Raw genomic sequence first — 15,176 nt, 5'->3', positions numbered from 1 at the left:
TCGTCATTACCTCAATTATTGATAATCCGGACTGGGCGAGTGTCTTAATCTTGCCCATCAACTGACTGACTTCTGCGCTATCCTCCTCCTCGAGGCTCCGAGGGCGCCAGCTGTGGCGTTTCTTCAATGGAGTGCTTGAAAATTCGGGGAGACCCATTTGGACTAGGTCAGGAAGAGCGACGGCGTCAATATAGAACCATTCGGAAGGCCACTCTTCAGATACCTTCTTCGACGTGCCGGATAGGTATCCGATCCCGGCGATGCGCCATACCTCCGCTCCTCCCACTTTGAATATTGATCCCCCTTGGTTATGAGGGACGAGGCAGAACAGTTTCCTCCATAATTCAAAATGGGCCTCACAGCCCAGGAATAGCTCACAAAGAGCGACGTAACCCACAATGTGCGGGATGGAGGCAGGAGTAAAATTTTGCAGTTGGAGGCCATAATACTCCAGAAGTCCTCGGAGGAATGGGTGGATTGGAAATCCGACGCCTCTTAGCAAGTAGGGAACGAAGCACACTCGTTCCCCCTGGATGGATTGTGTAAATTCTCCGCCTGAACCCCGCCGTTGAAGGACGTCGATCCTTCTCGGACGGGGACTAGATCCGCAGGGGGAAGAAAGCCCTGCTTTTGCAGCTTCGTCAGCTGACCGTGAGATACGAAACATCTCTCCCAATCACCTTTTTCGGAGCCGTGGGGACGAGAGGAAGAGCTGGGAGCGCTAGCCATGTTGGAGTGGTTCCTCCTAGCAAGCTCTGAGGATTTTTTTGCGCAGGGTGTGGAATGGATCTGAGATCTAATCTCTTCAAATAGGCACCTTTCTTGTATGGTCAGGGTGATATGTGCAAAAATACCCCGACCTCTCATATTCGCTTGACACATGGAAGCTGAAGTCAGGAAGGCATGGAAGCCGATGGGCGCGACATTAAATGGAAAGCCAAATACTGATCTTTAAGTTAGGGACTTTGAAGTAATCGGAGGAGGAACCCGCCTTGTAATGCCGAAGACAATCTGCGCGCCGGATATATTGTCATTGAAAGACTGTTTCAGGGGCTACTGAGGGAGTCCTGGATTAAGGGGTCCTCGAGCATCCGGCCTGTTGGCATGGGCCGGACTAATGGGCTGTGAAGGTACAAGACCGAAGACTCTCTCTCACGTGTCCGAATGGGACTCTCCTTGGCGTGGAAGGCAAGCTTGGCGCCTGGATATGAAGATTCCTTTCTCTGTATCCAACTTTGTATAACCCTAGTCCCCTTCGGTGTCTATATAAACCGGAGGGTTGAGTCCGTAGAGGCAGAAACAATCATTACCATATAGGCTAGACTTTTATGGTTTTAGCCATTACGATCTCGTGGTAGATCAACTCTTGTAATACTCATATTCATCAAGATCAATCAAGCAGGAAGTAGGGTATTACCTCCATAGAGAGGGCCCGAACCTGGGTAAACATCATGTCCCCCATCTCCTGTTACCATCGACCCTAGACGCACAGCTCGGGACCCCCTACCCGAGATCCGCCGGTTTTGACACCAACAGCTGCGACCACCCGGAGTCATCCAAGGGCAACCGCCCATTCTGCGTCTTCCACAACGTGCACAACCACAACACCAACGACTGTCAAGAGCTCAAGGCCATCCGCGACGGGCACCTCCGTCGTTGCCTCGAGTGCAACGATCGAGTCTACGACCGCGGAGGTGGCCGTGGCGGAGGATGTTGGGACGGCCGTGACCCTCGTTAGGAGTGGTGAGACCAGCCTGGTGAGGACCGCTGGCAGGGACCACCACCAGGACGAGGGGGCTGGGGGCTTCCGGGAGCCTCGTGCCATCGCTTGCATCCTGGGCGGTGCTCAGGCCCCAGCCTCCCATCGCGTCTTCTAGCAGTTTGTGCGTGAGGTGAACGCAGCCCTCCCCAAGCTCAAGGCAACATGCCCACTCAGGTGGTCCAAGTACACCATCACCTTTAGCTCTTCCGACTAGCTCAAGTGCACGGCAATGGCCGGTGCCCTTCCAATGCTCTACTCGCTGACCATCAGCAACGTGATCATCACCAAGACACTCATGGATGGTGGTGTGGGGCTCAATGTCCTCTCCATCAAGACATTCGACCGACTCCGGGTGCCCTATGACCAGCTGCAGCCTACCAAGGCCTTCTCAGGGGTGACCGACGGCTCCACTACCCTGATAGGGCAGATCCGCCTCCCAGTCACCTTCGGCACCCATGACAACTACCGCACTAAGCTCATCGACTTTGACGTCGCCCACATTTGCCTCCCGTACAACGCCATCCTCGGGTATCCGACCCTGGCCAAGTTCATGGCAGTGACCCACCATGGCTACAACGTCCTCAAAATGCCAGGAAGCTGTGGCATCATCGCAGTCGCCTGCGAGGAGAAGGATGTAGTGTGCTCTCTCGAGCGTGCCCACCATGCTACGGTGGTCGAGGACCAAGACAACGAAGGCGTTGTCTACCTTCCAGAGGCTGTCCCCAAGAAGAAGTAGCTGCTCCACCGAGGACCTCAGGAGGGTAGAGCGTCCGGCGGTGCCACCTCATGTCGTGTGCCCATTTATGGGGCGCCTCCCTCTCTCGCATAGGAAGGCGCGCCCGGCACCCCTCTCAGGCTGGGCTCGTGGGCTCTCCTCTAGAGGGCCCCTGATCTGACCAGCATCACAAGGGAGGTGTTCGGGCACCATGTGGAGGCGTGCTTCAACACGCGCTTCCATGAGGAAAGCACGGGGCGCGAGGCACCAGGCGCTCAGGAGTTCATGACCAAGGCAACCGACGAGCTTCAGGAGCCAAGAGCAATCCGAGGCGACCGTCGCCCACCACCCGGCGCAGCTCCCTGCCCCGGTGAGGATAGCGCCCTGCGGGCCTGCGTCAACATCCTTGGGCTCAACAGGGCCACGTCTCGGGAGCTCTTCTGGCTGTCCTGCGTTGGCCGATGCAAGGGCCCACCACACAGTTACATTCGCATGCCTTTCAGCCTGTTGAACAGGGCTGTCGTGCATCAGCGCCACATGCGGAGCGTCCTGGCAGCTCAAAAGGCCAGGCACCAGGCGATCTTGACGGAGATGGCAAGGATCCTCGTGAGCCCCCTGGGTCTCCAGAGCCTCCCGAGGTTCAGGGCCTGGACAGCTCATGAGGAGCGACTTCTGCAGCACGCATCTTCGGCTACTCCAACATCCCTTCAGCAATGGTGCCAGGTGACATCTTTTGGTTTGTTCAATTGGGGGCACCCCTCGGGCTGCATTATCCCCAAGTCACGTGGGTCCGCTCCTATGGCATGTATCCTTCTTGCATCTATCAGAACTGGCTTTACCTTCGATCATTTGCTGCTTTATGATTATCATCTGCCTATCCGGTGCTTCGGCGCCATTAACGTCGTACGCCCTTGCAAGCCTACCTACGACCGCCTCATGGTTAACGACTGCACGACGTATGTGCTCGGGTTCATCCTTGAAGTGTCGCTAAACCCAAGTAGCTGAGCTCTGGCTCGCAGGCCAACTCTCGTGCACGTCACCTCCCATGGTCCTTGGTGCCTTGTTCTCGCATGAGCTAATCGCGGGCGGATGAGTAAGGGTGCGCGACCCGGTGCGTCGTCACCATGGGAGCCGCCCGCTGGTTATATTTCTTCAGGACCTTCTCATGAGAAGACTGGGCACGGCATCTATGCTTGAGTCAGTCCCTGCAACATCGATAAACCCAATGGCTGAGCTCTGCTTGGTGGGCCGGTCCCGTTCACGTCACCTCCTGGGGTCGTTGGTGTTTGGCCTTCTCATGTGATAACCTTAGGAGATTCACTCGGCGCAGGTCGTCTAACCATCTCGTAGGGCTATCACAAGTGTTTCGAGTCAAATTCAAGCGCAACCCGCCTTGAGGTAGGGCCTCGTGAGTCCCGCGCTGGCTCACGAGTGCCCATACACACCTCCTCTAGCCCTGCCGTGCAAGCCACGTGTCAAGGCGGAACTGTACACGCCCCAGAGCCTCTGCGGAGATGGGGGCTCCCATCCATGTACTAGTGGAAGCACCATGTTCCGCGCTGGCAGCCGACACGGTCGAGGAGCGGCTATGCCCATGCAAGAGCGGAAGCGCCATGCTCCGCGCTGGTGATAAACACCTGAGGGTGGCCTCACGGCTGCGTTAACCTCTGGGAGCCGCCAGGCTCGATGCTCAGCCTCACCGTGCTGCTTTCCCCACGGGAGAGTCACACGAGGGGACTAGGCACGGGGGCTACGCTCAGGTCACGCCTGGCGTACGCCACCTCGCTAGGTCCCTCGGACCTGGTCTTCGCGCACCCCTCCCGAGCGAGAGCCCTGCAATGAAAGGTATGGAGGTTTGTTTGTATGTCAAGGGGGACTCCTGAGCATCGCGATTCAGGATCCTAACTGGTCATGTAGCCCCTCACATCTTGGTCTCGTCCTAGTGACACTACTGTAGGATGCTGCTAACGCGACACTACGATCAGAGACCCTTCGACGAAACTGTGTGTGATGCCATAATCGCAAATGGTGGCGTAAAAAAACCATAAAAAAAGGTGCAAAATGTTTGCGATGACGAATGCATCAAACATGGTTTAGATTTTAGTTCGGTGTGCGAAGTAGGGCATACGGTTGATCCAGACGAACTATTTGCGATTAGATAGAACAACAAAAACGGGTAGCCATGCGATATACGGCATATGGTTTGCTCCGATGAACTGTTTGCTATTAAGGAAAGCAACAGAAACGGTCAGCGGATCAAGGTGTGTGTGATATACGGCATACGTTTCAGTCGAATGAACTGTTTTCGATTAGGGAAGAGAACATAAACGGTTCAACTTAACAAGATGTGTGTGATAGCGGCAAAAAGTCCTGGAGGTTAATTCAAGAACAAGTACACAGAGGTTAATTTGACATACATGAGTTTCACAGAAATCATATCACTTTTTTTGGAAAACATTTAATTGCGTTGAATGTATATAATGCTCTGTCCTATTAGTTGAATTAACCTCCAGGTCCATGTTTTGGAAACATGTCGTAAAGTAACGGGAGTTCTGTTAGATGAGCTATCGGCAGGGAAGCTGGTCCTTGCTGCTGTAGGATCCCTCTTTGCATCATTTATTGGGCACCCGGATGACCGACTGTTGCCACGTCCCCCGCATGGCAGTTTTTGCAGCGGGTAACTGCATCATCGCGCCGCGCCCGGCTTAACCGCATGCACACACATGAATGTGCGTGATTGTGCGCCGGCCCCAAACACTAGCAGCACAACTTATAAATTTACTGATGGAGTACTAGTTACAGTGATGCATATAATTAAGCAAAGGGACCGCACATGTCTGTATTGACTAGAACGAGAATGTAAGAGCACAATAAGAATTAAGGTCACGATGTTGCGATCGTAGTGGTGGTTATAGGAGGCAAGAATAAAGATGCATCCATCAACGTACGACCTCCTCCTCCTCAACTCAGTGCGCCGGGCCACCATCCGGCGGCTAAGGAGCAACGGCTTTTGTGGCGAGGTCAAGGTGCTTCTCAGTTAAGGTATCCAAGGCTTCCAGCCGGCTAAAGAAGGCCAACATCGTAGCATCCTCACTGGCCTTGTAGATACCTATCTACACGATTCGCTCGTACACATGGATGTGTAGGTCTAGGTTTCTAGCAGAGCAAGGCGCCTCGTGGCGAGCGCGACCTCCAGGTGGACATTCTTCGTGGCGTCGGCGGGCAGTCGCAGCGCCACTAGTGCTTGAAAGAGGTTACGACCATGAAAGCCGATTAGCGTGGCAGGCAATGAGGAGCCCGGGCGTGTGGGCTGGAGGAGTACGGCGATGTTGTTCGCAAGCTTCTTGACAACGGTGAACCTGTTGGTGGTGCGAACGATCATCTGGTCATACTGAGAGTCGTAGCTGGCGTCGGCGGAGGCCATCCACCGGCCGGTTGCCAACACCGTGTGGAGACGATCCACGGTGCCATGCCACATGCCGGCATTGTGGACCATCTGGCATAGCCGCTGGCTGCTCGCGCGCATCGCTGCCATGTTTCTGGAATGAGCACTTTTGCGCTTATTAGTGTAGGTTCTTAGGCAAATGCTTAGGTGCGTACGATATGGTACATGCATTGGAATGGAGGGGCGCCTTTATATGAGTGTGAACTGTGTTGTATTCAAATCGTGCTGCCTCTTTTCCCGGTCCTCCTCCCATTACTTCCCTCATGCATTCACAGGATGCTAATTGAAGGAGGATGCATCATTGTGCGTTCAACATTTCAGGAATCGCTACCCTCTCCCTCGTCTGCATTAAAGCCATATCAGGAACTACTACGCCCGCTGTCAAATCGAATAGTACTGCACTGCCCGCTGCACGCCCGGCTGAACACGCCTCCTCGCCTCCATCTAATCTTAATTACTGAATTTTAGTTGCAAAAATTAGATATTGCTAGTGATTTTTAGCTTCATATTTTGACAAATCGAAGTGTTGCAAGGTTGGCAAATGGCAATGTTACTAGATCAACAAATGTCAATCTTTCTAGTTTGACAAATGTCAACATACCCAATATGATAGATGCAAATCGTACCAAATTGTTTGTAAGTGGTTCACACGGGTCATCCAAAAGAACCGTTTGTGTTCAAGAGATGCACAAATCCTCCTCTCACTTTGCATACGGGTGTTCTATCTAAAAGGTTTGCGATCAAGAGCCATTAAAACCTATAGCCATTAAAAACCAAGACACGTGGCGTCACGTGAATGGTTAACATAATGCACACAATTTGAATTATCCAAATGCTTGAGATATTAAGTGGCAGCTATTTTTTCAAAAAGCCTTTGTTGGTTGTTATTCAAGTGCACCTTCTCTCAAATTGGACACGAAAAATACCACATCATGTCGGGTGCTATTCCATTATAGCATGCCAAGTTTCATGAATTTCAGACGAGTTTTGGATTTACTAGAATTTAAAAACAAAGTATATCAACGTTTTGCCGGCCGAGTGACGATGGCAGGGTGTTTGACATTCATTCCCATTTTTTGCATGGGACCTAAGCATGCACCCAAGGACAAAGATTTGATTTTTCAACCAATTTATATGCACTGGAGCATGTGCATGTAGTTCAATTTTGAATTATGCACATAAATGCATTGAAAACTCACTTAATACATAAAAATGTCCAAACGAACCCCGAAAAGTCACAAAAAATCATGTTGTTCTATGTTGACACGAGAAACATTTTGAAAGCAATAAGAGGCAATGGATATCGTTTCGTCCCCAAAGGTGGGGAGTTCCCTACCGAAACCATCATGCTTGTATTGAGAAGCTTTGGTTTGTCAGAAGCATATACTGTCGGTGTCAAAACCGAAGGATCTCGGGTAGGGGGTCCCGAACTGTGCGTCTAAGGTCGATGGTAACAGGAGACAGGGGACACGATGTTTACCCAGGTTCGGGCCCTCTCTATGGAGGTAATACCCTACTTCCTAATTGATTGATCTTGATGAATATGAGTATTACAAGAGTTGATCTACCACGAGATCGAGATGGCTAAACCCTAAAAGCCTAGCATGTATGACTATGGTAATGATTGTCCCCCCTTCGGACTAAGTCCTCTGGTTTATATAGACACTGGGAGGATCTAGGTTACACAAGGTCAGTTACAAAGAAAGGAATCTACTTATTTGATCGCCAAGCTTGCCTTCCATGCCAAGGAGGGTCCCATCCGGACACAGGTGCAGTCTTCGGTCTTCGTATCTTCATAGACCATCAGTCCGGCCCATGGCTAACAGGCCGGACGCCCGAGGAACCCTTAGTCTAGGACTCCCTCAGTAGCCCCTGAATCTGGCTTGAATGACAAGGTATCCGACGAATAGATCTGCCTTCGACATTGCAAGGCGGGTTCCTCCTTCCGAACTCTAAAATGGTCTTCGGACGTAATGGTCGTGTCCGGTCCAGTAACACACACACCACACACAGCCGCAGAGAATATAATAATCCACGAGTCCAATCCGCTGACAATTTTTTGCAGCATGACATCACGTCCGTCTGGTCATAACTTCGAACCATTTTTCGTCTGCTGCTCCACGTTTCGAGATGCGGTTGCCATTGGCACATCTTGTCAAAGCAGAGATCGTGTCCCCTTATTGTGGGATTTTCATCAACATGGGCGTGGGTAACACAACCATGCCGTTCACACAGCCCTTGGGAATAGGCGAGTTTTAAGGCGAGTGGGGAGGCATTCAATATTCACTGCCTTTATAAGGAAATAAGAATCCCCTTTCTTCACCCACGCCTTCCCTTCCTCTCTGTCCTTCCATTCTCGAGCTCCAGCACCCAAGTTCCCATCTTCCCCTTCTCAAGGAAGCACTTAATCATGTCCGGATCCGGAGGCCAGGGCAAGTGGATGGTCTCCTCCGTCAAGGAGAAGGACATCACCCAGCTTCGGGCGGCCGGGTACTTGGCGAGAGGAATTGCCCACCGTCTGCCCACCAAGGGGCAGGTCATCCCCACCCCAAAGCCTACTGAGAGGGTAGTTTTCCTCCCTCACTTCGTCCGCGGATTGGGGTTTCCACTTCACCCCTTCGTCCGTGGACTGATGTACTATTACGGGCTAGATTTCCATGATCTAGCCCCGAACTCATTCCTCAACATCTTGCCATTCATTGTCGTGTGCGAGGATTTCCTCCATAACCACCCCCACTTCACCCTATGGCTCAAGGCCTTCAACATGAAGCCAAAGGTGGTGGACGGCCAGCACGCGGAGTGCGGGGGCGCCATGGTGAGCAAGATGCCCAACGTCACTTGGCCCACAGGCACTTTTGCGGAGACCGTCAAGGAGTGGCAGAAGCACTGGTTCTACATCACAGAGCCGCGCGGCGCCACTTGGGTGGCGGCTCCCAAGTTTAGGGCCGGAGCCCCAATGCGGCTCACCTCCTGGAAGGAGAAAGGCCCCAATTGGTCAGCGTCAGACGAGCTGATAGCGCTGCAAACGCGGATTCAGAGTATGGTGGATAAAGACGTCAAGCTCGTCGACGTGATCCAAGTGATGCTGGTTCGCCGGATTCTCCCTTGCCAAAGCCGAAGCTTCCCTTTATGGGAATTCGATCCGGCGAATCACCAGAGCCTGGAAGGACTATTCGGAACTACTCATGAAGGTGCCTGGAAGTTGCTCTTCAAGGGCCACATGAAGCCGCCGGTCATGGATTCGGACCGCGGGCACGATCACTCCCATCCCGCCAATGAGGTAAGTTCCCCTTTTCTTAAGGTGTACCTTCTACTTGTTTGTTCAAGGAGGATGTCTAACCCTTGCTGTATTTTTTAGGCATGGACGAAGAGAGCGGAGCGGATCCATAGTCCGGCTCCGCTGCCCGAAGAGCCAGTCATCCTGCTCCTGGCGAAGATGCTGGTTCCGGCGCCCTATAGGCCGCCGGGAAAGAAGGCCAAGGGGGGCAAAGGTGGCCCCCGTTGCAAGGGTGCTTCAGACGTGACGTCCAAAGACGTAGTGACCCTTTCCATATACTCTCGGAGTTAGTTTAGCAATTGCTAAGGTGCAACGTCGTGCACATTTGTAGTCAGGTCGTCAAAGTCGTCTCCACCAAATTGATAGTTATCATCTCATCGAAAGATCGGGACACCCTCGCCTCTATCACGTGGTATCAGTTTTCAGGTTACTCTGTGAGATTTTCCAGTTTTTCGTAGTCTAATTTGCATCTGTTTTTCATACCTAGAGTCCAAGAAATAGCCACATACACAAAAATTAGATTAGTTCATCATATCCCAGACAATCTGAGCATTTTTCGCCATTGCCATTTAGGTTTTGCATTGTTGAATTTTCGGTCGCATCGTGTGTCGAGTTGCTGGTTTTAGTGTCTAAACTTTTAGAGTTTCGAGTTCTAGTCACGTTTTGTTCACACGGCATCCACATACGCCATTGCCCACTTCATTGTCATCTTCCGCTGTCACATATTATTTCGATCACCGCTGACACCAATCATCGGTTGTTTTGTTGTCGTCATCATATTCATCTTTGTGTATGTCACATAGCAGACAAAAGCAAACAGAAAAATAGGGAGAGAGAAGTTAAAAAACTGATGGTTGCCACGTTTGGCTTGGGACTTGTTTCCCACGTTGCTTTATCTTTGTGTGTTGTTTGGAAAGACATAAAGAATAGGCTAAAAAAAGACAACCGCAGATCTGTTTGCTAATACTTTTGGAAGGTGGTAAGAAAAAAGGTCTGAAAAAAATATAGCAGGAGATATTCTCGTGGAGACAAGTAAAGAAAAAGGAACGTGAAAGACAAGCTGCCACGTTTGGATTTGGGGAGTCTCATCCCTTTGTTGAAAAAAAAATCTGGTTTGTTGACCACCTCATAATACTAGTTGCCACGTTTGGATTTGGGAGTAAAAAAAAATCTGACCGGTCAATTATTAGAGCTGATCCGAATAGTTAAGAAAAAAAAATTGAGAAAGGAAAGAGATTAAAAGGAGGAAGTTTGTCCATCGCTTGTGTGTATTTGGCATATTTTAATTAGCTGCTACCTTTGTGCCTTGTTATTTTCAGCAGGAAAGGAGAGAGAATCACGTTCAGATCTCTTGCCCTGTACAAGAAAAGAAACTTTGGATACTTGGAAGGTTCGGATTAGGATATAAAAAAGAGGCAACTACCAATCTGTTCGGTTGGAAGAAAGCGTGAATAGTGGCTTAGATATTGAGGTTGTTGGCGTGAGGTTGTTGGAAAAAAAAGAATTGAGAGAGAATATTCGGCCATATTAAAAGGCAACTCTGGTCAGCAAAAGAATTAAGGACGCGGCTAGCCAGCGCCGCTGCGCTCATTAGTTGGTTCGAGCGCATCTTCCACGCACCTGCTGAACAAAACAGTTACCAGCGCCTTCGCCCACCACGCATCCATCCATCGACAGCAGCCAGCACGTACATACGTACGTGTGCATGGAAAATTAAGTTGCTGGTGCGTTGACGTGGCTAGCTTGCTTCTTTCCGCTTTGCGATTTTTTCTTGAATGTGTGCTGACTGCTGGTGATCTTTGGAACTTATAAAACTATCCTGGGATATAACGATAGGTTGATGCATGTCTGTTATGTTGTCTTGCCAGATCGACAGATTATGCAGAAGGCATAACTGAATCAGCATACATGAGACCCAATCTGTTGAGTGCTCATTACTTCAATTGGTTTAATTTCAATGGGAAACGTTTCCAGCCGGGGCACCGGCCGAACTGTTACGCCGGTCTCACGCAAGCCGCGAGATGGATCGTAATCATGCGGCCAGAAACAGCGCACCCCTTCCCTTATCTGCAGCACATATCCTTCTTCCTTCTCCATCGCTCAGCTCCCCTGCCCCATCCCCACAACTCCGTTCCCTGTCCTGCACCACCAGCGCCGCCGCAACTCCGGTCCCTGTCCCGCACCACTGCCTTCGCTGCTGTGACCCTCCTCCTCCTCCTCCTCCCCCCACCCCCTCGCCCTCAATCTCCCTCCTCCCTTTTCCTTTCTCTGATGGGCCACGGCTCGCCCTGAATCCCGTGATCCCCGACGACCATCTCTCATCGGAGATGGACACGACGACAGGGGGAGCCCTGCGATGCCGGAACCAGCATCTATTTTTGCTGCAACCTGCCGGCCAAAACGCTGGAACCGGTCCAGCTCAGAAGCTAAAAACGGACGAGACTAGATGCTACGAGCGGCGAGGTGGATCTCAGTGACGAGCTTCAAATGAGAGGCGACCGGTGCTGCAACCAGCGTGGATTTGAGCTGGAACCGGCCGAAAAAATAGCTGCATCCAGCGTGGATTTTTGCTACCAAAAACAAGGCGTATTCTGACCGGCAAACAGGCATACTGCTGAAAGCTTCAAGCGGCAAGGAAAAAAGCTTCAACCGACATAAAAAATGCTTCAACCATGAAAAATCATAAACAAAAAAAGCTTCAACCCGTGGAAAAAATTGGACTTGCGCGGCAAAGGCTTCAACCGGTGTGTAAAAAAGCTTCAACAGGCGAAGGAAAAAGCTTCAAACCATGAGAAAAAGCTTCAATGGGGTGGGAGAACAGTTTCAACCATGGAAAAAATTCTTACGAGCGATGCTGGAAAAAGCTTCAACCGCTGTGTGAAAAAGCTTCAACCATGGAAAAGCTTCAATGGGCCTGGAAGAAAAGCTTCAAACGTGGAAAATGTTTCAACCGGGAAATAAAAAGCTTCAACCCACAAGGAAAAAAGCTTCCACTAGGCGGCGGCATGATGACGATGTGCGAGCGGGGAGACGCGTCTGGCGGCATGGCAGTGCTACGACGGCGGCGGTTAATTGCAGCAACGACGAAGGGGTCGGCAGTCTTACGACGACGGCGTTTGCTACAGGTGAGGACGGAGTGCTGCGATGAGGTCTCTTCGCTGGAACCATCGAGCACGGGTGTTGCGAGGACGGCGATTGGCGGCGGCGACGGCGACCGGCGGCAAGGATAGCCGGCGACCAGCGGCGAGGACGCCCGACAAGGACGCGGGAGCACGCGTGGTTGGGGTATGGTGGATGGCGAGTAATCAGGGGGAAGCACGTTAACTCAGCTTGAAGACGACGGGAAGAAAGAAGATGGGATCAGATCGGACGGCTCTGCGCGCATGCATCGGGCGGCTGCGGTGCGACCGGCCGAAACATTCGCACCGGCGCAGATTACTCGCCAATTTCAATTGACTCCTAGTTTCCGAAGACAGAACAATCAGTTTAGTTACATTTAATTGCAACAATGATCTGTTGAGTACTTATCACTTTTAAATATTCCAATGACATGCTCAGCTCTCTCTTGCTATGCTTTCACGCCTGTGACATCGAGAAATAGCAGCAGTACGGTATGAACTAATGATGAAGAAAGGAATAAATTAGTTCTAGGTAACAAGAAGTAATTGACCTTTGGTTTTGCTACTGGGGCTTGGCCAGGCAGGAGGGCGCCGAGGTCCAGCTATCGCGACCCTGCCGTCAGAGGCCTCGTGCAGCCGTAAGATAGCACGGCGGCCCAGGCATGCCCCTCGTCTGGTTGCTACCCTCCTCGTCCAGGTCGGCCGTGCTGCTCCGGGACATCGCCGGCGTCGTATTCCTTCTCGAGCTCGTTGGGAGGAGGCTCCAGCTTGCCGTTGTCGTCAGGCTCGTAGATCTCGTCGTTGCTCTGCTGCTTGTGTACTTCGCCGTCTCCCTGCTGCTAACAGCGAGATACGTGTGGCGGTGAAGCTGCGCCGTCTCCAGTCAGCTCTCGCAGCAGCCCTCCGGCCATCCCTTGCAGCTGGCTCGGCCGGGGTGGAGCAGTCTTGTGGATTTGGGGAAACGGTGGCCAAGCTTCACTAGAGGAAGAAACAGTGGCCGAGCTTCACTAGAGGAAAGGGATAAGACAGAGAGAGAAGGGACCGTGTGAGTCTTTTAGTTTTTTATTTATATGAGACCAGCAGTTCCTCGTTGCAGAGCCATAGGATTAAAATAGACGGCTGATCCTAGCAGCTACAGCACGCGTGCAGTATTAACTATACTGCAGAGGAGCCGAACCCCCCTCCGTTGAGTACCGCGTTGTCACGTGACCCTCATCTATATCAAGCAAGTTCATCGGAACGGGAGATCGTGTAACCACATAGATGACACATACGACATCTTCTACGTAGAGCGACTGCTCTAGCAAAATCAAACGCAACTGTCCCCTAGGAAAATTCACACAACCTTTCTTTATCAAGATCCAAAAGCAATTGTCCTTGACAAAAAAATCCAAGAACCTGTATTACCAAAATCACAATGCAAAAACTGTTCTAACAAAACCAAGCAACTGTCCTAGCAAATCCAAGCAACTGTGTTACCAAAAAACATAATGCAAAACTATCCTGGCAAAACCAAGCAATTGTCCTAACCACACTAAGCAACTGCATTATGATAGGATGCAACTCTTCTAGCAAATCCAGGCGACTGTTTTGTCTTCATAATCCACATAATTGCCTATCTATTGACTGCAAAAAATTATCCCACTGGTTTAAACAAAAAGGTCCCTGATTGCCTCTCGATACTCCCTATAATCCATAATAGCCTAGAATGTTGGATACAGAATTGCCCAACGAATTTGATAGGGGGGAATGCCTCCTGCGTACTAATCCCCCTTGCTCTCCAACGAATTTAAAAGAATTTGATGGGACAAAAATGGGCGCCATCCATGCTCACCTTCACCTAGTGAGGCCCCCCTTGAGCTGCAGCGTCCTCTCCACCCTTGCTCTTGGAGATGCTCACTGTCAGTGTGCTCTTATGGTAGTTGCACACGGGCCGCTATCCCACAACCTGCACCCTAACATGACAACGCCCCTTCGATTAGTAGCGGGCAACAATGCATCTAATTTCGAAGGCAAAATCATATGAGGTTTATACGAAAAAATTTCACTAGTTTCACATCTTCACGAGTTTCAGGAGGAGTGTTTATATCAAATAGTCAAACATATGAGGCTTCTCAATTCTCATTTGCATACTAGTAGTAGTATGCAATTGTAGACATAAGAGCAGTAGCATGGCAAGTTGCACATGTGACATGCATGTACAAGGCCCCTGGTTTGAACCATGGAGACAATTGATTGAGTATATAGTGTGCACCCAAAAATGTTACAAGGAATGACTGTGCTCACACCTTGGAGACGAAGCAGAAATGTAGAAGGAGTTTGCTCAGAGCACCCGATGTACTAGATTGATTGGGGGATGCCATCATGTCGATGAAGGTGTTCTTCGCCCCGGCTCGTCGCATGACCCCACCGGCGGGGTGAGCTCTGGTCCTGCCCTCTCATGCAATCCAGGGCTACTATCAAAAACCTAATTGCAGGTATAACATAAACCTAATTGCGGAAATCTATAACTTTTATATATTTGGCGAAACTATGGTCTTTTTAAGCTCATGACAATTGGGCAACTGTATAATATTTTTAGGCAATTGCACGGTTTTATTATGCACAAAAAAGGATCCAAACTGTGTAGGGCAACTACGGTACCTTGTTTTTTGTTTTTTTATTGCTTTTGTTGTGTGGTGGTTCTTCCCGGATCACACCGTGTTTTATTTATGGTGCTTTGTAATTTGTGGCCTGAAGTTGCTCTATTCTACTTCAAAGTTGCTCTATTGTGTTTGCACAGTTGCTCTATCCCTACTAACCTTTGCTCTACAGGAAAGAACTAATCGCCCCGTACAATGCAACTTCTAATCCACTAC

The 15,176-nt window shown here is 50.6% G+C and overlaps 1 protein-coding gene across 9 annotated transcripts in view; it reads right to left on the bottom strand.

Annotated features, from left to right (window-relative positions):
* Window positions 1–12,668: 12,668 nt before the first annotated feature.
* LOC123042683 (uncharacterized) overlaps window positions 12,669–15,176 on the bottom strand; it is a 5,746-nt gene continuing 3,238 nt past the window's right edge. For 2 of the 9 annotated variants that reach the window (XR_006418874.1, XR_006418886.1), the window contains 2 exons: window positions 14,607–14,748; window positions 13,696–14,273 (listed from right to left, as the gene is read on the bottom strand). Coding sequence is in view for 3 of the 9 variants with exons in the window: in XM_044465085.1 (XP_044321020.1) it covers window positions 14,221–14,273 (53 nt within the window). In the remaining 6 variants the exon portion in view is untranslated. Of the gene's footprint in view, window positions 13,326–13,695; window positions 14,274–14,606; window positions 14,786–15,176 lie in introns of those variants that run through there. The other 7 variants (XR_006418876.1, XR_006418889.1, XR_006418875.1 and 4 more) reach the window with 7 other exon arrangements.

The sequence above is a fragment of the Triticum aestivum genome, chromosome 1A, assembly GCF_018294505.1.
Source record: "Triticum aestivum cultivar Chinese Spring chromosome 1A, IWGSC CS RefSeq v2.1, whole genome shotgun sequence".
NCBI classification, from domain to species: Eukaryota; Viridiplantae; Streptophyta; class Magnoliopsida; order Poales; family Poaceae; genus Triticum; species Triticum aestivum.
This window is presented reverse-complemented; position numbering and strand designations above follow the sequence as displayed.